Source organism: Eubalaena glacialis, chromosome 3 (assembly GCF_028564815.1).
Source record: "Eubalaena glacialis isolate mEubGla1 chromosome 3, mEubGla1.1.hap2.+ XY, whole genome shotgun sequence".
Classification (NCBI taxonomy): Eukaryota; Metazoa; Chordata; class Mammalia; order Artiodactyla; family Balaenidae; genus Eubalaena; species Eubalaena glacialis.
This window is the reverse complement of record NC_083718.1, coordinates 118,936,185-118,963,300: the sequence shown is the minus strand read 5'-3', so window position 1 is coordinate 118,963,300 and position 27,116 is coordinate 118,936,185. Positions and strand designations below refer to the sequence as shown.

The 27,116-nt window shown below is 37.0% G+C and overlaps 1 protein-coding gene across 1 annotated transcript; it reads left to right on the top strand.

Moving 5' to 3' along the window:
* The first annotated feature begins 679 nt into the window (after window positions 1-679).
* LOC133088428 (calcium-activated chloride channel regulator 4-like) lies at window positions 680-26,327 on the top strand. Its single transcript, XM_061186372.1, has 14 exons — window positions 680-838; window positions 3,745-3,885; window positions 4,026-4,173; window positions 7,504-7,612; window positions 9,378-9,555; window positions 9,902-10,120; window positions 12,178-12,405; window positions 15,732-15,909; window positions 17,183-17,289; window positions 19,851-20,066; window positions 20,663-20,930; window positions 24,192-24,362; window positions 25,307-25,543; window positions 25,909-26,327. The coding sequence occupies exons 1-14, from the start codon at window positions 680-682 to the stop codon at window positions 26,325-26,327; spliced, it is 2,778 nt and encodes a 925-aa protein (XP_061042355.1).
* The last annotated feature ends 789 nt before the right edge of the window (window positions 26,328-27,116 follow it).

The window sequence follows — 27,116 nt, the reverse complement described above, 5'->3', positions numbered from 1 at the left end:
TTCACTTTGCCTCAATAATGACCAACACATACCATTCTTTTTTGATATACTTGATTAAAAACAAATTCTATTCATTCTTTACTGGACAGGATTTTTGAAGATTTACTCTAATAACCTTATCGAATCTGCCTTAATTTATCAGTCTTAAAAATATTTAATTTAGGTTTCAAAGCCATCTTACCTAATTTGGCATTATTTATATTTAGTAATCTTACATTCTCTTCTATTATTTATACTGTTAGTAAATAATAATTAAATCACTCTGGAAAACTGAAAACCAAAATTAGCAGTATTGTGTCTATTAATATCATTATGAAATTTTATTTATTTTCACATTGCACTCTTCAGAAAATACAAAATATATGTCTATACAGAGGAAATTAGCTAGAATTAGAAAGTATAGAAAATATGTCCCCAAAGGAATATGTGCAATGTATTTTATTAAAAGATCTGAACTCTTCTATGATTCAGATCATTTTTACAATAATATACAATAAAACGATTGTGTAAACTGAAGCCAAATATTTTCCCACATATGTAACGTTGACCTTTATACAGTCAATGTCCCATATCTGCCAACGTTGACAATGTTTAGGAGTATATATATAGAGAGAGAGATTAAAGGTGAAAGAAAAGCTTCTTGAACAACATTGGGGTTGGGAACAACTCAAGAGGCATAATGGAGTTACTCAGAAGATTTGTCTTCCTCTTGGCCCTATACCTGCTGCAGGGGTCCAATACTTCCCTTGTTCGGCTGGATAACAATGGCTACGAGGGCATTATCATTGCTATAGACCCTGCTGTGCCAGAAGATGAAACACTAATTGAACAGATAAAGGTAAGAAAGAAATGAGATTTCTTCTGTTTGAATTGATGAGAAAAAATATATAGTAGTTAATAATTGCAATGGAAACTTCTCAGCACTCTAGGAAGTTTAAAAGCAGCATGATGAAGTAAAAAACAATGCTGCAATGGGCAGTGGGAATTGAAGGTTCTAGACAGCATTCTACCCTGTCTCACCATAAGACCAAAGACAAGGCATGGGATCTCCCTGATCCTCAGTTTCTTAATTTGTAAATTAGCAACTGGACTTGTCTGTTCTTTTTTTTGGATGAAAGTTTACTTTTATTTCAGATATACTATAACATTTTCTGAATATTTAGCATATTTCCAGGCCTACATGCAACTCATTAATGTCTCTCAAACACAGTTTGCAGGGTGGTCCTCAGCATACAACTTCACTGCAGTACATCTTTACTGCTTAAATTCAGCCTCAGAAAATGTCTGGAGTACAGGGAATGTTTATAGTCCCCGTGCCGTTTATTTTGACAAACACAATCTCTTTTCACACTGCAGGAGGGAAAGAAAAGGGGATCAAAGAAAGAGAATCTCTGTTTTAAGTCCGTTGCTATCAAATGTTACGAACCGAAAAGGGGAAATTATCTCCCATCCTTCTGGTGAGAAGCAGCAGCAGGGTGAACTGAACTGGGAAGACAGTCGCTTGGACTTGTCTGTTCTTTAAACAGTTATTTATTGAATGCTTGCTTATGGCATGCCAGGAGAGAGAGCAGTGAAATTTTTTAAAGCTCCCGATCTCCTGCAGTATATATTCTTTTCAGATGATATAGATAATAAAAACATGTCAACGTAGAGCAGGCCAACGGTAGTAACTTGCTATGCAGTGAAATAAATCAGCAAAGGGGGATAGGCAGTGTTGGCGGGACTGGGGTAGGGAGAGAATGTGGGTTACTGTTTCATGCAGGGTAGTCAGGGAAGGTCTCACTGTTGATGTGACATCTGGGCAGAGGCCTGCAAGAGCCAGTTGAAAACCTGGGGGAGGGAACAGCAGGTGCAGTGGCTTGGAGGTGACAGCATGTCTGATGTGACCAAGGAAACAACTGTGAATGAGCAGGAAGAAGGGTGGGGGAGAGCTGAAGGTGGAGAGGTAGCAGGGCCCAGACCATCGGAAAGATTTGGGCTTTTACTCTGAGTGAAATCAGAATCCATAGAAGAGGAGAGGTGTGTTCTCTTGTGCTTGTTCTGGAGTCACTCTGTCGGCAGTTTGAGGAAACACTGTAGAGGGCTTTCCTTTGTCCCTCATCTTGTATAAGCTCTGTTGCAGCATAGAGGTACAGAGGGACACTGGGTCGGGAGCTGTTGCAAGTGAGAAGTGCTGGTGACTCGGAACAGGGATATTGTGGTAGAGATCATTAATGTGGTGTGATTCTGAACATGTTCTTTGTCTGTGAGGTTATCATAGGCAAATTTGCTGATGGTTTAGATGTGTGGGGTAGGGGAGGGGAGGAGGTAAAAATAGAAGTCACAGAAGGCTTCAAGGGTGAGAAGTAATGTTGAATAGGAGCAGGGATATTGTGGTAGAGATCATTACTGGGGTGTGATTCTGGACAAATTCTAAGAGTGTCATAGAGAAATTTGTTGATAGCTGTGTGGAGTAGAGGAGGGGTGGAGGGAAAGTAGGAGTCATAAAAAAAACTTCAGGGGTTTTGGTCTGAACACTTGGAAAAATATAATTATCATCAATTGAGAAGTAACCTCCAACCTACTTTGGGAGCTCTCTAAAGCCCTTTTCCTAACAAGAGCCGGTCATCTGGGTCTCAGTTCTCTGCACTCTGGCTTCTGGCTGATCCCTGCCCTGAGCCTAGTCAGTTTAATGATCTCTTCAATACACTAAGAGCACACTAGACCATCTTCCAGAGAACAGGAAAGAATGTCCTGAAATTCCTGAAGAAGAATAATTTTATTGTGGTCTTATGTTAGGTCAGGAAGAATTAAGAGGAGGATCTACTTTGACATAAACAATACTGTAGACTGTGGTGCTGCCAGCAACATGAAGAGGTTGACATCTTCATACAGCACCCAGTATTCCTCAGTTATTCAGTGGATTTGATCATGCAGAATAGATTACCAAAGAACATTTTATCCATCTATTTCCTCCACTAGATAATAAGCTCTTCGGAGGAACTATTTCTCCTATTAATCATAACATTTTGGGGTTCAGGATACTAAACAATATAAGGTGATATTATTTTCAGCTTGATGGCAGAGCAAGAAGCTCTGCCTATGATCAAAAAGCTCTGCCTCTCCTATGAATTTTTCCACTACTCCACTCACTGTGCTCCCAACACAGCTGCCTCTGCTGGGAGGTGGGAATATAGTGAAAATCTCTTCTATGGGCCATCGCCATAAACTGTTTTCCTCAGCTTGCATCAGGTAAGGCTGTTCCCTACTAGGAATTATAATAGTAATGATATCAATGAGTTTTATGACTGCCTATATGTACTTTATAACTCATTTCATGTTTGTGGAAACCTTAAAGATAGGTTGTAATAGTATATTAAGGAGACAGGGAGACTGAGATTCAAAGCAGTCATATAAACTAGCCAACGTCTAAGCCAGAGTATTAAGCTGGTATTGGAACCAAGTCTAGATGCTTCCAAAGTCCATGCCTTTTATAATATTAAACAATTCCTTTTAATGCCAAACATAAGTATTTGCCTTTTGATGTAGGATTATAGAAGACTGAAAGCTGTTATATTTGCAGAATTAAGCCACAGTTTTGGACTGACAGTGACAGATTTTAAATTTTGAATCAGAAACTCTACTCACCGGTCAGTTGCTTTTTGTATTAATGACTAAAGGTGAGAATTGCCTGTGATGAATGCCTGTTCATTTAGTCTACTCTCCCTTGGCCATCCTCACTTCTCTTTTTTCCTATAATAATAGGACATGGTGACTGCAGCATCTACTTATCTGTTTGAAGCCACAGAAAAAAGGTTTTTTTTCAAAAATGTATCAATATTAATTCCAGAGAACTGGAAGAACAAAACTCAATACAAGAGGCCAAAACATGAAAGCTACAAACATGTAAGAGTCAAAAATCTTCTCTTAAAAATATTTTCTCTACTGCTTCTCAATTTTGACCTAAATTACTCATTTCAGAGTTTTTCACACAAATGTTATCATTCCTATTCTGATGTTTTAAATACCTTTTTAAACATTTTCAGGCTGATGTTTTAGTCTCACCACCTACCCTCCCAGGTAGAGATGAGCCATATACCAAGCAGTTCACAGCCTGTGAAGAAAAAGGAGAATACATTCACTTCACCCTCGACTTTGTACTTGGAAAAAAACAAAAGGAATTTGGACCATCAGGTAGGAATTTTGGTTAAAACAAATATTTTGCCATGATTCCAACACGCAGCTTTATATCCATGTTCAGTGTACAAGCCTTGGAGCCAAAGTCCCTAGGGTCAAATCCTGACTCCCCTACAGCTATGGGTGACCTTGGACAAGTGACCCAGCCTCTCTGTGCTTATTTCCTAAAAAATGGTGAATAGAGGAGCTCCTATCTTATAGAAATGTTGGGAACATTAAACTAGATCATCCTTGTAATTGTACTCAGTATGGTCTCTACAGAAATTTGAACATGGGATGGCCATAGTAAATGTTTTGCTTTAGGAACACTTGTTTAGGTTTTAATTTTTCAGTTCTCCACTGCTGGATATTAATCAATCACATGCCACCTCCATGGAAGGCAGATGAGTGGCAAGCTGAAAAGGGCCAAGATGATAGTTCCTGGCCAAGAGAAAACACTCACAGGCTGTTAGTTGCTGATACTATTATTCAATCCATTCTTTGAACCAGATGAACTTGTCTATAAGTGATCATTTTTACCTATGAAAATGGCATCTCATCTGGTTCAATCTAAGAGTTAAGATCATTGTTTCAAATGAACTAAAGCACGATATTTTTCAGATGAAAATGAAAATTATTGTCAAAGGAGAGTCCAACTCATACGTCACCAATCAATGAAAGCCTTCCTGAATCTGCACACCCCAGAACCACCTCTTCCTCTTCCACTGCCCCTTCAGTGAACATTCATTAAGTCTCTTATCTCTGTCAAACAATCAGCTAGTCATGGTCCTCAACATTGCCTGGACCCAATCCTAAAAGCTCCATCATCCTATCCCATCCCAATCTTACCTCTCCCCCATACTTTAGTCTGACCATGCTTGTTGTACTTGGCACCTTTAATCCTTTGTGCCCTTCTAGATATACTTTCTTTTCTACCTGACATATCCAGCAAAGTCAGTCATGTCAGCTACAAGTATAAATAGCACAACTCCCTCACCACTCTTATCCTTATGTTCTATTCAACTTGCCAATTCTCTGTACTGAATTTCCAGTCATTTTTTTTGACTCTTGTTAATATGTTTCCAAGATTGTGAAAGAAAATTATAAACCTAATTGGTATCTTTTAAAAAAACACGTTTTCCAAGCTCAGTGAAGTCCTCAAATCTACTCAACAATGATTGGACTTGCCTTCTCTCCTCTCCCTTTCTCATTCCCCATAGCAGCTGTTCTAAACTTCTACCACTTTTCTTAAGATCACTAGCCAGTGTTTTCCACCTCATAAGTTAATGGATGCCTTGATTGAGAAAATAGAGGTCCCTACCTTCTTCCTCTCTACTTCCAAACTCATGTCCACCTTCATTTCCCTCCACTTCCACCTGTCTTAGAAGAAGAAGATTTTCTTCAGTTTCTAAAGCCAATGCCCCTACCGGAGTTCTTATTCTTTTCCCATACCCCTCACCTCAGTCCTTATCCCATAACTGACAGTTTCCCCCCTTCCTTCTTAGACAAGTGTTTCTGCCATAATGTGATACATGTGTTTGTGGGAAAACTCACATTCTGCAAAACAATGCCTTAAAAACAACAAGGCATTGGGGGGAAATAAGGTTAAGAAGAAACTCCTCAAAATCTATGCAATTTGTAATAAAAATGATAACAAAAACAATAGGTCCCTGGAAAGATCTTTTGGACCATCCAAGCAGCAGTTCAGTGTGGCTGCAAGCTGCCTCCACAGCAGATATTAAAAGTACACACACACACACACACACACACACACAGAAATGCTGTTGGAAGTGAGAACAGGGCTAGCAGGAACTGAGACAATGATTGAGATAGGAATGGAATTCTAAGTCAGAGGTTTTGCTTTTTAAATAAAAATTATATATAATTAAGATGTACAACATGATAATTTGCTATACATGTACATAGTGAAATGATTACTACAGTTGAGCTAATTAACATATCATCTCCTCACATAGTTACCTTTTTGTATGTGTGGTCAGAGCACCTGAATTCTCTTCTTTCAGCAAACTGAGGAAGGCATGGGAGCCAGGCAACCAGTCATGAGCTGAAAAGAAAGCCAGTCTGAGAGTGGACTCTTCTAAAAAAAGGAACCACAGGCGCAGGCAGATTTAAATTTTCTTAAGATTCACCAAATTCCTATCACTGCAGCTGATATGAGAGCTTTTTCCTCCCACACTGAAGGATGTTTATAATTCATGTTCACTCATCTGGCCCCATTTGCCTAGGAACCTAAAAATAGTGTTTTTAAACTTTAATGTGTAGAGGAATAATTTAGGGATCTTGTTAATAAGCAGACTCTGAGTCAATAGGTCTAGAGTAGACGCAAGATTCTGCATTTCTTGTCAGCTCCCATGTGATGCTGACACTGCTGGTGCAAGGAACACATTTTGAGTAGCAAGGACTCAAAGAAGAAACATGACTTCCTCATAATACTGACACTGTCCTCCAATTTTCAGATCTCACGAGGTAATCTGAGTTGGAGAAACACACATTGTAGTGGACCAGACTATATTTCCAACTTCTACTTCTCCATATCTATTTCCGCTGAAGTTTTTCCTAATATTGCTAAAACAAAAAATGTACTTATTTTTTCATCCTGCATTTCAAGGATGAAATTCTTTATTCTTCTATTCACCCTGAAATTCTTAGGGAAGAAAAATTTTAATTCTGACTCCCTCTCTCTAACCTTATCCTAGTCAAGGATTATATCTTACTCATATGTATATTTCCTAGAATCTAGTATAGTGCTGAATATATAAAATTAAAAATAATTGTTTTCATTTCAGTAATGCTTATATGTGCTAAGTACTATAAATTAATCACCTCATTTAGACACCTGCCCAAATTATATTTTGTCTATAGCAGTGTTTTTCAATCTTTTTCTTTCATTATCAATCCCCTACGGAGCATATATAGACATTTTAAAACTAATTGTACCTTCATGAAATTTTAATACCACAGATGTGTTATACATATGTTTATGTTGTTGGTAGGAGTGAGTTTTGTAGAGCCAAAAACCACTGTAATATCTAAGACCTTTTGCCCCTCAAGAACCAAAACTCAAAGTTCAATCTGTTCTGCCCATGGCATACACATAATAAATGTTTTGTTGACTTAACAAATGTGGAATAAAAAATAATATGCTAAAAACTATATAATTAATAAAATGAAATGTAATTCAGTATGCTTTTTTATAAACAAAAATATAAATGTTAGCAGTTATTTAAAGCCTAAACATTCTGGATTTTTAAAAATTTTCTTAAAATATATGAGGGATGGATTATGTCACTTGAAATGTAATCATGTATTTGAAATATTTTCCCACAGGTAGACTGTTTGTCCATGAGTGGGCCCATCTCCGCTGGGGAGTGTTTGATGAGTACAATGATGATGAGCCTTTCTACAGTGCTAAGTCAAAGAAAATTGAAGCAACAAGGCATGACTATTTAAACTGTCTTAAATTACTGCAGGCAGTAACTTCTCATTTTCCTTAGACTGATTTCTTTCAAAAGCCTTTCTTTCATTTTTGTCCCAATGCAGGTAACAGATGCTATATCACAAAACAGTGCTTTTTGGTTTTTTAAGAAAATGTATCTCAAAGAAGCTGGTTGTCCATTTATTTATTTATTCATTTTAAAAACTTATTTATTCATTTGGTTGTGCTTGGTCTTAGTTGCGGCAGGCGGGCTCCTTAGCTGCATCTTGCTGGCTCCTTAGTTGTGGCATGCAAACTCTTAGCTGCAGCATGCATGTGGGATCTAGTTACCTGACAAGGGTTGGAACCCAGGGCCCCTGCATTGGGAGCACAGAGTCTTAACCACTGTGCCACCAGGGAAGTCCTGAAGCTGGTTGTTCATTTAAAATACACATAACTTCAAGAGCATTTGGTAGTCAAGTTGACATATTTTTATACCTCTCTACCATAGCTGCCAGAACTCATTTTTGCTGAAGTTAGTGCTCTCTGTAAAGGGTTGTACTATGTGCTAGGAGGTCAAAATTATTTACCCTACAAAAGAATGAAAAAAATAAGTAGTGGTAAATGCGGCTGAGTAGGAAATCAACCAGCTTCAAAGAGTCAAACAGAAATTTCCTGGGATTTATAACGTTCATGTTAAAATACAAATCTAACATCACAGTTAATAATAGACAGTCCTCTTGATTCTGAGATCAAGAGAGCAGAATGGGTGCGGTAATCAATGTAAAATTGGGCATCAGCAGCTTAATCAATCTTAGATGCCCTGCTGGGGGTGGGGACTTATCAAAAATGTACAAATTTCAATGAAGGTCCTTCCTCAGCACCATAGCACCAAGTTTTAGGATGAGTATTTTAAAGACTATTATGTGATTATATTTGTTTATATCATATTCCCCTAAATGTCTAAGTCTATGCATAATATCCATCATGGTTGTTAACATAGATAACACCATTATGTTTGCTGAGTTTTGGGGCAATAGAGGCACAGACATATTTAAAAGACTCCCTAAATTACTAAATAAAATTTAGTCTTTGCTTCTTTAATTTGAACTGGAATATACTGAAAAGATGAGCTACATTCACATTCCAGCTTATTTGTTACAATCACTACCACTTATGGCAAATTCCATGCAATAAAACATATGTCTAAAATCCCTCTACTATCCTTTATTGTCCTTGGCAGTATCCCAGTCTTTCCTTCTAGCCACATTTCACTTTGGATAAAAATATTCCTTGAATAATCAAAATACTTGTAGCTATGCAACATTTCATTCTCTTGAAGATAATTTCTTTGAATAAGAAGTATACAAACAGCCTTAGGCTAAAGTGGTACCAAGAGTAAATGATTTCATAAGATGCCTTTTCCAGATGCCTGCAGTGCATTTACCATCACAAGGCTACTAGGAGAGATGTTTGGAAAAGGGGAGCCTACAGCCACTAGTATAAGCAGGACAGCAGGAGATTTAATTCCAGAAGAGAACTCACCCTTTGCATAGACTGGAGATCCTACTTAAAATTTCCCTCAAAAATTTCTTGAAAAACAGATAAGTGCTCTGGTAGGAACCCTGACACTTTGCTGTCAAAATAGGATGTATGTGGTATTCAAATAAGAATAAAAACCTTGATAAAGATCATTATTGAAAACCTTGATAAGAAGACCACTTAAGGTTTTATAAAAATTTTAATGATTAGGTTGCCTCAAAGACTAACTGTCACACATTTTCAGGTGTTCCAGAGGCATTACTGGTATAAACAGAGTGTATAAGTGTCAAGGAAACAGCTGTGTAACTAGTAGATGCAAAATTGATTCCAAGACAAAACTGTATCAAAAAGATTGTCAGTTCTTCCCTGATAAATATCAAACTGAAAAGACATCCATAATGTTTATGCAAGGTATTGATTCTGTAAGTATACCAATCATTACTTCAGACTGTATATTTATAATCAGAGGACTTGTTATCATGTTTATAAAATATCTGTTCAGGGATTAGATGTATTATTATAGAGTTCTTTGAACATTGGCTGGCACATAGTAAGCACTCATCTAGTGTCACCTATTATTATTATTATTGAAAATCTGCCTTACTATTATATGTTTCCTCCCTGAATCATATTTCATTCAATAAACAGCATTTTTAGAGAAGAGGTTTTTAATACTTTTCAGATTTGTAGTCGAGTTTTTAAATGTATCATATAAAAAAAATAAATGTATCATATATAAAATTTCTTTTCATTTTGTTAACCTTTTAGGTCGCTGAATTCTGTAATGAAAAAAACCATAACCGTGAAGCTCCAAGCCTACAAAACAAAATGTGCAATTTCAGAAGCACATGGGAGGTGATCAGCAATTCTGAGGATTTTAGAAACACAATGGTTATGGTGGCACCACCCCCTCCGCCTGTCTTCTCATTGCTAAAGATCAGGGAAAGAATTGTGTGCTTAGTCCTTGATAAGTCTGGAAGCATGGGGGTAAGTTCATGCACCCATTTTTCCTGGATGTAGGGACAGGGCAGTGACTGAATGCTTAAGAACACTCTGACTGCTACCTGCACCTGGATTCTTCTAAACTGCACGGTGGCATAAGTACCATCATTTCCTGTGATCTTGACCTCAAGAGGGGCAATGAACATTATAAAGAAAGAAGGATGGCAATAGAGTTAGAAGGACCTAATCCAAGAATCTCTGTTTTTTTCCAGAAAATGGAGAGTTTATGGAGGAGGACTTTTAGGTCCTTTAGTAAAGCTTTTGTTAGAAGATCAGAACTAGAGACTGAAATATGTAAAAGTTTCCTAAACTTGCTCCCTCTGTCTACTGTAAATACTTGACAGGCATGAGGAGAGAGTGAAAGATCAACCAGGAGAATTCTTAACATGGCTTTACCTTATTTGCATCACCTATATGAATGACCTCCTTATGCTCAAAGACACAGACAAAAAGCATCACCATAAAGAAGATAGGACCAGATTCAGTCATTCATTCCTTCTACCCTCATTAAGTGAATGGTACTAGGCATTATACTAGGCTTTAGGAATAGAGATCCATATCCTTGAACAGTTCATAGTTCAAGAGACAAAATTCTCTCTCTTCCGCATCATGAGTTAACTCATACTTACCTTATCCTTCAAAATTTGATGTAGGTACCCACTTTGTCCAGGACATGGGCTGGTCTTCCAGGCTGGGCTAAGGGCCCTTCAGCAGATCTTCCACAATGACCTGTACAAACCTCTTTTACTATATATTATATTGAAATTACACATTTCTCTCCTACTATACTGTGAACTCCTCTAGGACTTGAAACCATGTTCTCTATGAACCAGGTCCCCTAGGACTTGAAGCAGTCTTATTCATCTTTGTATCCCTTTTGTCTAGGATAGGGTTTATCACATGTAGGCACACAATAAATAATTGTTGAAATGAATGGACTACAAATGAGCAGATGTAATGTGATAAGGTACCCAGAAGGATGGCACATTTGAGGCAGAACAGAGCATGCTGAAGATCAGGAATAATGTATTCAACAAATGGGGGTTGGGTGGTAGTGGAGAGGGCAGAGGATGATACAGCTGGGTGAAATAATGCACAATAGCACAGGGTTTCCGAAAGAGCATCAGAGTGGTAGATACCAGCACACAGAAGTGTTCTAGGAAGTGTCGCTGGGGAGAGATGAGGTTCTTAGTTGGAAGAAGATGAGCAGCCTGCCCTAGACAGGGTGCAGGCAGAGCCACGTTTAAAGGTAAAGCAAAGTGGTAGAGAAAACCTGCTAAGATGGGGATGTAGAAAAAGTTCTTCACCATGATTTGGTTCCGGGGAGTTCAGAGGGAAATTTGGGCATGTGTTAGGAAGAAGTACCACAGATCAATTGGTATTGAGGGACTGAAAAAAGACAAAGGCATGGAAAGGTATACATCCTGGGTATTCACCTAGGAAATAAGGATATGAGTCCTAATGGGTTACCAAAGAACCAATTCCAGTTAATCCCTAGTGGAAATGTGGTGGGGAGAGGTTAGGAGCAGAAGAGGAAATGGGTGGGGTAGGAACGGGGTCTCTCAGAATTTAGAGTAAGTTTCACCTTTTGGGTAGTCTGGTGGCCAGTGGATGGAGAGATTTCAGTTTCTAGCTGGAGTCCATGATAGTCTGGTTTGAAACTGTGGGACCTGGGGAGTAGTTTCAACTTAATACAACTGGAACAGAGGATCCCAGGAGTAATTAAGCAGTCTCTAAGATGTCATCACCCACCCAGTTCCAGCCCAACGCCCACCCTACTCTACACCTCTAATTTAAGTTCTTAGAAGCCAAGAATCAGCTCTGGTTAAAAGCCTGGGTTCCTTACTATACTATACATACGTATTACATAATAAAACTGTATTTTTAAATTTTTCAATTGAAAAACTTGTTTTCTTTAATAACATCAACTACTATTGACATAAAATCTTTAAAAACAAATTCTATTCACTCATTTTATGTGATCTGCTATTATTTTCCAGTCAAAAATTACTTGGTTGTTTTTCCTAACCTTTCTTATTCAGGGTTCTGATCGCCTAAATCGAATGAATCAAGCAGCAAAACATTTCCTGCTGCAGACCATTGAAAATGGATCCTGGGTGGGGATGGTGCACTTTGATAGTACTGCCCACATCAAAAGTAATCTAATCCAAATAATAAGCAGCAATGAAAGAAGAAAGCTCTTGGAGAGTTTACCTAGAGTTGCTAGTGGAGGAACTTCCATCTGCAATGGAATTCAATCAGGATTTCAGGTGAAAATTGTACTTCAAATATAGTTTGTTTATTATTAGGACATTTTTATGTTAAGTGCTGCTTCACATATTGCTCCCTAATTTTAACATAACTAATTCTAAGAAGCAGAGAACTAATCACATAGAAAAAATCACTTGTCCATATTTTAATGGATCAGTAAATCAATGAGTAAAATAATGGGTAAATAAATGACTATTAAAATTCCACTGGAGTATAAGCCCAATGAGGTCAGAGACTTTGTCTTATTACCATGCAGTAGTCAATGCTCAATTAATGTTAATTAAATAAATAAGAGTTCTTGAGCAGCAAGAGTCATCAAATTTTAAGGCAAAGAAGCAAGTCAGACGGTATGATTCCACTTCAGGCCAATCTTCATTTTAGTTTCTGTGACGTTCAGTTAGGGAAACTAATGTTTATCTGTCAAAGTTCCAGATGTAGCAGGAACTGTTAGTCATACTTAGGGTAAGGAATACTGGTCAGAACATGAGTTTTGACATCAGAGTACTGGCTCTGCTACTTACAAGCCATGTGATCTAGGCAAAGTTTTCAGTCTCTTTGGATTCTCAATGCCTTATCTATAAAATATAGGAAAATAAGAATGCCTATCTCATAGGATTATTATGAGCAAAATGATACATGTTCATACTTAGAACAATATTTATTATATTACATAGTGAGCATATAATTCACAATAATTATTATTATGAATATTATTTTTATACAAATGGTCATCTTGAACTCACAATTAATATCATTTGTGTCATTTTCCTGCTTAGAAATCCTGTCCCCTCACAGTCTATAAAATTAAGTCTGAATTTCTCAGTCTGATGTTATTTAAAAGCTTCTCAGCCTCTGATAAACCTGCCCTCACCTCTCTTGCCAGTTTTTTCTCAGTTCTCCCTTCCCAATGCTCTATGCTCCAACCAACTTACTGTACACATTGTTCTCCAAGCCCACTATGTACTAACAGCCTCCATATATTTGCCCATGTAATTTCTCTGCCTAAAATGCTTGTTTTCCGTCTTTGCATGTTAAAATTGTACCAATTCTTCAAAATCCTTGCTCCTTTATGTAGCTTTTCCTGCTACTCCCAACTCTATTGAATATCCCTCTTTTATAAATAGAATAGCATTTTAGAGTAGCTTTCTAACATGAAGTCTGGGTTCAAACTCCAATGATCACTTACCAGCTTTCTGACCCTAAGCATGACTCTTCACTTCACTAGCCTCCAATTACCACATCAATAGGGTAATGAAAGCTAGCACGTAGGGTTGTTCATGTTTAATTTATTCAACATATTGTAGGGAGCAGGGAGTAAACATAACATATTTTAATTAATTCAACACATATTTATTTATGTAAGAAGCAAATCTTGCATGTTAATTCAGTGGGGAACAGATAATATATAGATAAATCAGTCAATTAATTTTTTTAAAAAACAATAATTCAAGGTTGTGGAGATAGTGTTGTGAAGGGACCAAACAAAGGTAATGTGATTAAGTAACAGGGAAAAGAGGGGCACAGCCTACTTTAGGTAGAGAGGCCATTGAGGCGCTTTCTGAAGGGTGATGTTTAAGCTAAGATTTGAAGGATGAGAAGGAGCCAGTGGTTCAGGCGGAAAGAAAAGGGCAAAGTCCCTTGGGAAAGAGGTGAAAAAAACTAAATTATTCTAAGAAATGATAGAAGCTATTGGCACTGGAATTTGGCAAATGAAGGGGTATGAAATATGATTGCCAGGTAGACAATGGTTAGATCCTTCAAACCCTCAAAAAATATAAGAGGTTTGTATTTTAAACACAACAGAAGGCTTTTAAGTATCAGAGACTGATAATTAATTCATGTTTTAGGAAGATGACTCTGGTTGTCCAATTTAAAATAAAATGTAGGGAGTAAGAGTGGTAGTAGGGTAGTAATCCAGGGACAGGTTGGGAGTTTGGAGTTGGATTAAATTACACAATGTGTAAAACACATTTAACACACAGCAAATTTCAGTAAATGGTAGCACTATAATATTGTTTCTCTTTACTGAATATATTAGTTGTGTCTTTGTCACTATTCTCTATATTTCCTCAGCCTATCACCTAAATCTCAATAAATATCTTTAAATTTAATTCTTTCCATGAATGCAAAAACCATGTAGTTCCTGCTGAATCCCCAGGAACCAGTACAGTGAATAACACATTGCAAGTGTTCAGTGAATAAACTAATACAAGAAAGGGAGATGTGAAGGACAGAGAACTCTGCTTAATCTCTGAATCTTTATTTGTTCTCGAATGTGTAGGGGGAATGTGGTGGGGATGCTGTATAAATGCTATAATGTATCAACGTATTTCCTATATTTTAGTTTGGTTCCTGCACATCACACCATATTTCACATATGTTATAAAACGTATATAATAGTCATTCTTTGCCTCAAAACATGAAAAATTTGAAATGAGACTGGTCACTTTGTCCCCTGACACCAGCATTATTAAGAATTTCTACATTCTAAACCCTCCTTTGTAAATCTACACACACCTCCACTGCAAGTTCCTGAAAGCCACTGATAACCTGTCATTTTTTTCCTCTTGGACTGGACTCAATTTCTCAAAATGGTGTGTCAAGAAGCCATTACCAATAAAGCTGTCAAAGATGAAGTACGGTTGCTATCCTGGGATAAATTCTCTTTATCCTTTCTTACAGGTGTCTAGATTCAAAACTCTCAGTTGGTTCAAGCCACAAATAGAACACAATCTCAATAAGTCATGTATTCTCTTACACCACCAATATGCTTAGTTTTGTGCTTATGACTATTAGAGGTAAAATAAAAATTATATAACAAGATCTCTAACCTTGACCTGCTTAGAACTTTCCATATCTTTTCTTTATAAGCATACTGAGGGTTCCCTAATTTGGAGTCATTAACTTTTAAAAAAATGTTGAGATAAACTCTTAATGCATCTAGCTGCATATACAACAGACTTTATACACCGAAGGCCTGTCAGCGGACACGCTGGTCAAAGAAAACAGAAAAATATTTAATGCCACATTCTGCCATTATATTTTTGGTGTCTAGTTGTCCTGAGTTCTCCAGACTGAGATGTCATAGTCATTTAACCCAAGTAGGATTTTCCACACCCCTGCTCCCACACAACTTCATCTGAGCAAACATTCCCTACAGCAGGTGGACAGAAAATAAAAAGTCATGTTTAAGTTCCCCAAGCAGTTGTTGACTGCAGATCCTATGATTTTAAAAAAGAAGCTATCTCCTCTTTTCTGCACACTTTATTTTCTATGTCCATTTGATCTAGGAACACCTGTAGTAATGCTCTGATTATATTTGTAGGTAATTAGAAGTGCTTACTCCCAAATAGATGGATCTGAAATAGTGCTGCTGACTGATGGGGAGGATAGCTCTGCAAAGACTTGTATTGATGAAGTGAAACAAAGTGGGGCCATCATTCATTTTATTGCTCTGGGACCACATGCCGATCAAGCAGTCATAGAGATGAGCAATGTAACAGGTAAAATATGACATACATTCTAGTCCTTTGATAACAATGCATAAATGTAAAGGCTGACAATTCGACAACTTCTCTTAAGCTCCTGCTGTGCAGGTGCTGTGCTAGGAGCCTGGGACCAGAGTTAAACCAGACCTGATCTCAAGGTGCTCACAGTCATGCTGGCTGGAGAGACAAATAAAACTAGTAATCAGATAGCATAATCAGATAACATTCTTCCATAACAGGGGACATACATAGGAGTCAAGCACTATGTGAGCGGAGGGAGCCATTAATTCTCCCAGGGTTGAATAGAGTCAGGGAAAGAAGGCATGAGAGATGAGGTGACTTTTGGGCTTGGCCTTGAACAAGATGTTGGAAAGATGTTTACTGGAGGAAAAAGGGATGAGAGGGAAAAAAATCATGTTGGGATGACAATGCAAGCCACATTGAGGGACAGTGGGAAATACATGAGACCAGAGTCTAGACTGGAGGTTAAGGAATGGCTCAGGCTGTATAAATATAATAACAAGGTTTCTGAATAAATATACAATAGCTATTATCTTAGATACAGAGACATGTAATGAAAATGGACTACATGTTTTCAGTGCCTTCTTAAACATAGTAGAGAACACAATTTATAACATTATGAATATCAATTAGTACATTGAATTGACCTCTAATGTTACCAAATATATACTTGCTCTTTAATGCTTAATTGTACAAACTCCCATCATTTCAAAGTACTTTTACGGCCATTGTAAAATATTTCTGTCCCAAGTATTCCCCCCAAAGTAGTGTCTTTTTTGGACTTGTATCTATTGTTTACCATTTTTTTATCTCCTCATTGCCAACTATTGTCAGGATATCTCAACATGAAAGCTCTTTAACTTTTCTAATTTTCTGATTCTGATCCACTCTGGCTGGAAAACCTGAAAGCTTACATTGTTAGAACTGTATCTTAAATGATAATTAAAGTGAATAATTCTCCTAAAAGGTTATGTGAACTCTGTGAGCTTTAGTACATGAAATTGTAACATCTTTCACATTCTTTGATTATTTCATGCATTTAAGCCAGGAAGATTTCTATAAGTGGGGTTTAAAGGTAGCTTACCTCCCAGTTATGACATTTTTAAGTTAACATTTCAGAGTTAAGCATTACAGCTATCTGATTTTGGTTTATTTTAACAATACAAACTGAAACTATGGCTTTGTTTACCCGATATCTAATTAATCATTAAAATGTGAAAATATTTATTTTCTGGAAAGCAACCGAGTTAATGTATTTACACCTTAGGAGGAAAACATTTTTATGCTACAGATGAAGCCCAGAACAATGGCCTCATTGATGCTTTCGCGGCCCTTGCATCAGGAAACACCGATGCCTCCCAGCAGTCTCTTCAGGTCAGAGTTCCCAGTTCTTGAGTTTTATGTCTGCATTTAGCCATAACCAAGAAAAATAATTTGGTTGTTATAAGTTTTGAGTTCTATATCTTTCTCAAATAAAATTTTAATTAAAAAATCAATCTGAAATAGAAATTATCCTTTAGATATGACCAAATTAAGTATTGAAGTAGTGAAATAGCAGGTGTATTTTTTTTCCTTTTCCCATGGGGTTTGGTTAAGGGATAACATCAAAACCTAATGCTGTTAAATTTTCCACCAAAAATAGACTTTGTCCAATAGTATAGCATCCGTTTTTCTATGAATGCATTAAAAAAACCTCATGCTTCCAAGATTTACCCAACCTTCACTGCTATGAAATATATTTAATTTAGATAAATGAACTCAAGAATGTGGTTTGGAAATGGAAGGATTATATCTTGGAAATAAATTTGTCAGGAGAAAGAGAGTGAATAATCAGAGCATATCTACAAGTCTAGGGCTTCTCTTATCTCTTAAAGCACTTTTTTCACTGTCTTTTTATGTTATTCACCTCTCTTCTCTTTGTTTGCCTCAACTCCGTTTCTCTTCTGTGTTTCAATAACACCACCATTTTCTGTTACTTACATTTAAAAACTTGGAGTAAATTGATTCTTCTTTGTTCATGCCCCATGAAAAATGTTAACAGAGCCTGTTTCCTTCAAAATATAATTTACAAAATTCTGTTTCTCTCCACATCCATTCCCACTAAGTCTATATCATGTCACTTTACGCCAAGTCATCCATCTTCCATCTTCCAATTCACCTCATTGCCTACTTTAAAACTTGACATATTCATCTAAACCTATTTTCCTCTACTCTCCAACAATGAGGAGGACAGAAGTATAGGATGTAAGGTTAGGATAATATTGCAGATTGGTTTGGAGATCTGGTTTGCAGTTCAGCCTGAATCCAAATTAAAAACTGGTCTGATATCTAGCTTGGCAGTGTACAAAGAATAAACTGAAGGAGAATAAAGCTCATTTCTGAGGGTTTCAGTCTTGTTGACAGAGAATGATGACACAATTGTCTAAAATTGACAAATAAGGTGAGAGAACTAATTTTGAGGATATCATTTTATGCTTGTTCTGTGTGGATGATGGTATATCAGAGTGGAATATACCAAAAGAACTTTAAAATATAAGAGCAGAAATTGGGAAATCATCTGCAAATGAGACATTTGTGTGCAGGAGGTGCTCAGAGTTTTGGGGATGGACTTTTTAAACAGTATGAAAGGGGGAGGAGTAAAGTTTTGTTCCCCTCACTTGAAATGCCTATAGTTTCTTAAATAGAGAAATAACAAAAAGAAAACAAATTTTTGAAAGGTTAATCTGGATTGACATACATGATGGGTAAATCTTGGGAGAAAATAGTGACAAGGTAGAGGTATGCTATCTAAGTGGATGGAAACTTGGATTTGGACAGTGGAGCTGGAATACAGAGAAAAGGTCGCATCCCTCTCTTTAATTAGTTAGTTTGCCATAATACTACTATGTAGGCAAGGCCTTATAACTTTCCTAGACTTTCCTGATGGGGAGGCTTAAAAAGTTATTTACATTCAAATTTAACTCAATAATATTTTGTCCACTCAAAGACATGTCCATTTAGCATAGGACTAAGATATTTGTCATGGCCATCGTGTTTCAATGGTAGAATTCATATCCTTCTATCAGCATTGGTGTGAAGGTATCTGTGGTTTAGGACTGTGATGGAGTAGAAGTGAGATTTCCCATCATTCCTGAAATGACACATCTGAAGGAAGCACCTTCTTGGTCAGTGGATAAAGTTGGCTCTCCTTGACTGAGAGTTGTCCACAAAGACTTGAAAAACTTTCCTTTAAGCCCCTCTTAGAGAAAGGTCTTATCTTTCACTTCTTCTCTCCTCAGGATTTCATCCTTCATAGACATCAGTTTGCCCTCTTTCCACTCTCGTTGGGCATGATTACTGTCCAATGTTAATGCTCTATAGTGTGTGAAAAATTATTTCAAGTTTCACATCAGAAAAATATCCCTAAGTGTTTGTCTCATTATTTGCTAGTTCTGATTTTCTCTCTTGAACTCCACCACTTACTGTGTCTCCTCTACTCAAACACTCTAGCCACCAGCATTATTTTATTTTAGGTTATCAAGAAAATGGTAAACTGAGGGCAACACACACACACACACACACACACACACACACACACATACACACACACAGCTAATCTCCTCAGAGGTAGGTGTACCCTTTAATGCTAAATCCTAGGGTGGGTGTTTGCCAAGACAACTGGGAAAATAATAACAGGGTCATATCTCCAGCTGTAAACCCCATTCTCCTGCTCTAATGCTTTTATTATACCCTGTGCTGTCCTCAGTCCCTATATTTCCACACTTTCTGACTGACAACAGTCACATCTCAATCAGCTTTCAGAGAGATCACAAGCCTAAGGTGGTATGCCATATTTAAGTTTGTTCTCAGGGCAGAAATTTAAAAATATGTAAAAAAGAAAAAAGCATAAAATTACTCTCTTCTCCAGTCATTAATTTTTTGATATATTTAAACAGCTTGAAAGTAAGGGATTAAAACTCAACACTGGTGGCTGGATGAACGGCACTGTAATAATTGATAGCACTGTGGGAAAGGACACATTCTTTCTCATCACATGGAACCAACAGCTTCCTGTTATTTCTCTCTTGGATCCCACTGGAAAACCAGTGGGAAATTTCACAGTGGATTCAACTTCCAAAATGGCCTATCTCAGTATTCCAGGAACTACAAAGGTAAACAATTAACTTTTGGACTTCCTTGCAAATTTATTTTACAGGTGAAAATACATTGTTTAATATCATAAATATGGGTGCCAATACTTGCATCATTTCAAAATTAAGATAAAATAGAATGTACTTTCTATGCCTGCCTGTATGGTCCTGAAACTTTTGGTGACAGGAAAAAGAAAGAATTTACGCATTAGGAGGAAGGAAGAGAAGGGAAAAAATTAGGTAGGCTAAGAATAACTTTCAGGAGGCAATGTAGTACGAGTCTATCCAGCTTGCTGTGTAGATAGTTACAGAGCCATTTCTTAGTACTACCAGATCATAGAATCTGTGGACTTTGAGATCAAAGGATAAGGTCAAGGCAAACTTTCCAAAGCTTATTTTTACCGAGATTTCATAAATTTTGGACACCAGGCATGACAATAGTCAGGACGTCCTAGCCAAACTGCCTCAACTCTCATCATTTTACCCTCAAAACCCTCAAAACTCTCAAAACCCTGTTTATTCTGCAACACACTTATACAATTTATTTTAGAGTTAGATAATGGAAACAGAAAATAACTTGTTCTTGGACACTTACTCCATTTCCATTGAATTTTTAGGTGGGTGTTTGGACTTACAGTCTTCAAGCAAAAGCAAACTCAGAGACATTAACTATAACAGTAAATTCTCGAGCGGCAAATTCTTCTGTGCCTCCGATCATGGTGAATGCTAAAATGAATAAAGACACAAACAGCTTCCCCAGCCCAATGATTGTTTATGCAGAAATTCTACAAGGGTATATACCCATTCTTGGAGCCAATGTGACTGCTTTCATTGAATCAAATAATGGGAATACAGAAGTTTTGGAACTTTTGGATAATGGTGCAGGTAATTCACAGGTTTCTCTGAACAAGCCTATATTTTCATAACTCAGGATATGTTATGTCCCTGTGGCAGTGTGGGGCAGAGGGATAGGCACCAGAAGAATTGATGCAGATTTTGGATGAACAGCTGGACTAGCATGAAATTCTATCCAGGTAACATCTACAAAGTGATTTGCAAGTGTCTTACACATGGTAAACACTCAATGAACTTTATTTACTGTCATTATTGTTTGTCACCTAGACAACCAATGTTTACCAACAGATAGGAAAGTCTCATTGGAGAGACTGAGGACTGAATCAAGAATTCTGAATAAGTGTTTCTTAGGGGCGTATAATCAAGAAAGACTGGTGAGAGACAGTGAAACTCAAGCAGTAGTATGGAATTAAGTAGAATTTGGGCCCTTGGCAGGGAGAGGGTGACAGGCAAGAGTAATTCCCAACAGCTAGATAAAAGTTCACATATACTCTCGGGAACTGAGGCACAAGGGAAGGCAGATCTGCCATAACAGAGGAGGGGACATCGCTGGAGCATCATCAGATACCAGATCTGACTGGGAGAAAACAAAATAGAGTGTTGGTCATGCTCTATCTCCTTGGCGGGTGAGTGGTACTTAAAGACCTTTTTCCCAGGCTTTGAATTATTCTGGGAACTGAAACTTCTTTTGAGAGGTCATTTAGTAAAGAAATTACCGCATCAGTAAACCTCTAAGTTGTCAGAATTTTCTATCAACTTCTTTTCAGTGTAATTAAATCAGTCAATTTATAATCCTACCATCAACTAGAGTTGGCCCTGTGAAAAATTTAGAAGGCAAAATTGTTCCTTGGTTCACCTCAGTGTCTTCATCTAATATGACAATATTTTCCTAAACTGTCCGGTGACTCTTTCTTTTTCCCCAACCCCTTCCATGCTACATTAAAACTCGTGTATCTTGTTTCATTTCTCAGATGAAACCCAAGGACTACTTAACTAATTTGGGACACCTTTACCTAAGAAGGTATTGGTGATTAACAATGACTTAGAGCAGGGGTTCTCAAACTTCAGCATGAAAGGGAATCACCTGAAGGGCTTGTTAAAACAGAATACGAATGTTGGAGCCTTCCCTAGGAGTGCAAATTAAGAAATTTGCATTCCTAATATGATCCAGAGAAATGCAGAGGCTGTTGGTCCAAGGACCTCATTTTAAGAACCTCTCTCCTAGAGTCATAACCTCCCTGAGAAATGTGTTTGCAATTTAACAAATAACTCTAGTACCGGTGATATGAAGAAATATCCTTATGATACAGTATTCCTGAGCTCCCCCAAATGTTTATTCTAATAATAGGTGGGTTTTCCACTGTTAGACCAGAAAGTTAATGGATGATAGTGTAAGAGGTAAGGATTAAAAATAAAAAGGAGAGCCTAGAGATAAACCCATGCACATATGGTCACCTTATCTTTGACAAAGGAGGCAAGAATATACAATGGAGAAAGGACAGCCTCTTCAATAAGTGGTGCTGGGAAAACTGGACAGCTACATGTAAAAGAATGAAATTAGAATACTTCCTAACACCATATACAAAAATAAACTCAAAATGGATTAAAGACCTAAATGTAAGGCCAGACACTATAAAACTCTTAGAGGAAAACATAGGCAGAACACTCTATGACATAAGTCACAGCAAGATCCTTTTGACCCACCTCCTAGAGTAATGGAAATAAAAACAAAAATAAACAAATGAGATCTAATGAAACTTAAAAGCTTTTGCACAGCAAAGGAAACCATAAACAAGATGAAAAGCCAACCCTCAGAATGGGAGAAAATATTTGCAAATAAAGCAACTGACAAAGGATTAATCTCCAAAATATACAAGCAGCTCATGCAGCTCAATATCAAAAAAACCAAACGACTCAATCCAAAAATGGGTGGAAGACTTAAATAGACATTTCTCCAAAGAAGATATACAGATTGCCAACAAACACATGAAAGGATACTGAACATCACTAATCGTTAGAGAAATGCAAATCAAAACCACGATGAGGTATCACCTCACACTGGTCAGAATGGCCATCAAAAAATCTACAAACAATAAATGCTGGAGAGAGTGTGGAGAAAAGGAACCCTCTTGCACTGTTGGTGGGAATGTAAATTGATACAGCCACTATGGAGAACAGTATGGGGGTTCCTTAAAAAACTAAAAATAGAACTACCACATGACCCAGCAATCCCACTACTGGGCATATACCCTGAGAAAACCATAATTCAAAAGGACACACACACCCCAAAGTTCATTGCAGCACTATTTACAATAGCCAGGACATGGAAGCAACCTAAGGGTCCATCGACAGATGAATGGATAAAGAAGATGTGGCACATATATACAATGGAATATTACTCAGCCATAAAAAGAAACGAAATTGAGTTATTTGTAGTGAGGTGGATGGATCTAGAGTCTGTCATACAGAGTGAAGTAAGTCAGAAAGATAAAAACAAATACCGTATGCTAACACATATATATGGAATCTAAAGGAAAAAAAATGGTTCTGAGAAACCTAGTGGCAGGACAGGAATAAAGATGCAGATGTAGAGAATGGACTTAAGGACACAGGCAGGGGGAAGGGTAAGCTGGGATGAAGTGAGAGAGTAGCATGGACATATATACACTACCAAATGTAAAATAGATAGCTAGTGGGAAGCAGTCGCATAGCACAGGGAGATCAATTCGGTGCTTTGTGACCACCTAGAGGGGTGGGATAGGGAGGGTGGGAGGGAGGCACAAGAGGGAAGGGATATGGGGATATATGTATACATATAGCTGATTCACTTTTTTATATAGCGGAAACTAACACAACATTGTAAAGCAATTATACTCCAATAAAGATGTAAAAAAATCTTTTAAAATTAATAAATTAGCTAAGGAAATCTTGAAATAAAAAAATAAAATAAAAATAAAAAGGAGTGTTTGAAGATAAGTCAAAATAGGTAATTTGTAGGTGACTGGAGTGATAATTAAATCTTATGCAAAGACAATTTTTCTTTAGTGGGGATCCTTGTGTGTATACACACACACACACACACACACACACACACAAAGTAACACAAGGATATCAATTCAACAAGATACTAGTTGGCAGAGCAAAATGGAAATTTTCCCCAAGGGATCAATCACAGAATAGGGAACCCAATCAAGGCAATATGCTTATAAAGGCCATATGCTTGGTTTAGAAAATGCATAAATTTCTCTTTTTCTTTACAATAGTATTTTATTCCTTCACTTCCATAATAAGGTGCTGATTCTTTTAAGAATGATGGAGTCTACTCCAGATATTTTACAACTTTTAAAGAAAATGGCAGATATAGCTTGAAAGTACGGGCTCATGGAGGAGAAAATGCTGTCATGCGAAACTTAAGGCATCCACTGAATAGAGCTGCATATATACCAGGCTGGGTAGTGAATGGTGAGTACCTCATAATATTATTCAAGCCGTCACTGAAACCCAGTGACGGCTTGAGTAATTGTGAGTTGATATGATTAAGGCTGCAAATATTTTACAACTTCAGAGTATAGCTTTTCCCATTTCTGGAATGAAGTTCTCAGTCATACTACAGTGTGCCTCCAAATTAACGTAAGGTTTGGTACAGTGTCTGGCATCTTGATAAATGTCACCCATTATTATATTAGTTTGGAGCATCTTACCTATATCAACAATAATATGCCACATTTTCAGTTCAGGATGAAGCAAACAGGCTAGTAGGTTATGCACCTAAGTACAAACCAGTGGTAGAATTTATCCTTCCGATTACATATGCTGTTAAAAGATATGTGAGTAAACATTTATTTGGAAAGTTTTTACTGAGTCAAAAGGAAAAATGTGTAGAGGAAGGTGATGATAAGGATTAAAAATGCATTTTTGTTAGCTTTCCTTTGTTCTGTCGCTTGTGACTTTTAGGGGCTTTCTGTTGGCAATTGGAATATAACCCGAAGTATTATTCCCTAACACTTGCAACAGGGAGGAAGTAAGGAACCTGGCACAAGTGGTTGGGAGGGAACCAGTAGTAATTTCCCCAGGTTTATTCCCATCTTGAAGATAATTTGAGAAATAAAGCATTTCCTTTATTTTTAAGGCATATGTTGAATTATATAACAATATTCCCATTCAGTGCAGCCTTAATGCCGAAGCAATTTATTTATCCAGCTCTACCCTACAATACTCTGGTCAGGATACTAATGAAAGAATTCTTCCACCAACTGCATGCTTATGACTTTGTCACCAAAATTAGTAAAATGTAACTGTGTATATGGGAAAAAAAGGGAAAGATGTGGGGTAGGAAATACAATTTGTTGAGTTCTGAAAATATTAGTGCAGATTTGCCCATTAAATACCAGGAATTTTTAATGCAGGGACCATTGAAGGGAATCCACCAAGACCTGAAATTGATGAGAACACTCAGACAAACTTGGAGAGTTTCACCAGAACAGCATCTGGAGGTGCATTTGTGGTTTCAAATGTTCCAAATCTTCCCTCCTCGACTGACGTCTTCCCACCAAGTCAAATCACAGACCTTGAGGCCACATCAGATGAGGATGAGATCAGTCTAACATGGACAGCACCAGGAGATAATTTTGATGTTGGAAAAGGTAAGGACGAAGTGTCATGCAGTGTTGATTAAGCGAAAGTTGCTTGTTGCAAAAGCAAGGGTGTAAGGTTGTGTGAGAGGAAAATAATTTATAATTAATAGCTCAGCAAAGTATTAATTTTATAATCTCATGTTTTGAATCATCAAATGTGACACATTTTAACCTGCTATCACTTTTCATAAAGAAGGTAGCATTTGGCAGAGTTTAAAAATCAGAATTCAGCTTTTATGGAAAAATAAATAAGGCTCTGGATATGAGTATAAGCTTGGCATGACTAAATGACATCTTTGAGGAGAATGACTAAAAAGAAATTTAATATGGTATGCTCTAGTTTCTAAACTACATGTAACTTTTTTTTTTCTTAGTTCAAAAGTATATCATAAGAATAAGCGGAAGTATCCTGGATCTAAGAGATAATTTTGATAATGCTCTGCAAGTAAACACTACTGATCTGTTACCAAGTGAGGCCAACTCCAAGGAAACCTTTACATTCAAACCAGGAAATATCTCAGAAGAAAATGCAACCCACATATTCATTGCCATTCAAAGTGTGGATGAAAGCAATTTGACATCACAAGTATCTAACATTGCACAAGCAGCTTTGTTTGTTCCTCAAGATGACATACCTGCTCCCACCCAAAATCCCCCTACGTCCGGACTCAGCATTTTTACTTTGATGCTGTTAGTGGTTGGCACTGTGATAATTGTCAGTGTGATTTTAAGTATTACCATTTATGTCTTAAGCAAGAAAAGAAATTCTAGCAGACCTAGAACAGGGTTTTAAAAAACATCAACAACAAAAGTAAAGGATGTTTCTGAATTTTTAAATTTATCATGTGTGATCATGAACTCATACAAATAATTTTAAGAGTTTTAGAAGGGATAGTTTGACTACATATAAACATGAAGAGGTGTCTGAAAAATTGTGAATCAATATTAAATTAAATAATTTTATTTATTCATTGTTTTATCACAAAAGGTGATAAAGATCCTTTTTCATATTCATATCTGGTTGTATATTATCTGACACAAAAGTTCACTATAAAAATTTAAATTTCATCAAGAAGTTAAAACTGTCTATTGGAGTGGTCAAAATGCAAGTGTAAGAAGGCAAATAAAAAATATTTGAGAAAAATGAATTTGGTCTCAGTATTTTTCAGTATAAATTGATTTTATTGTATTCACTGAAGGTCTTCAATTATATACTACTATATACAATATAAATAAGGACATGTTTACTGCACTTCATTGATATGGAAGATAATATTAAAGAAGGTAGGGAAGAGGAAATAAGTGGGAAACACCTGATAAATGGGAATGTTGGTTTTACTCTCATAGCATTCATTGGAAAATGAGGTGTGTAGTAGGGCATTTGGGGACTGTGCTATTGAGGCAGAAGGTCTATTAGCACAATTAGTTCCTCTAGTGGGCTGGCACCTACTCAGGCATTGTTAAAAGCTATGCACGTACAGGTGAACATGGAGAAAATGTAGGAAAGGGTAGGACAACAGGCCTTTTACTGGGAGGGGAATAAAAGCCTGAAATTCTATGATAGTGACAGAAATAATACACA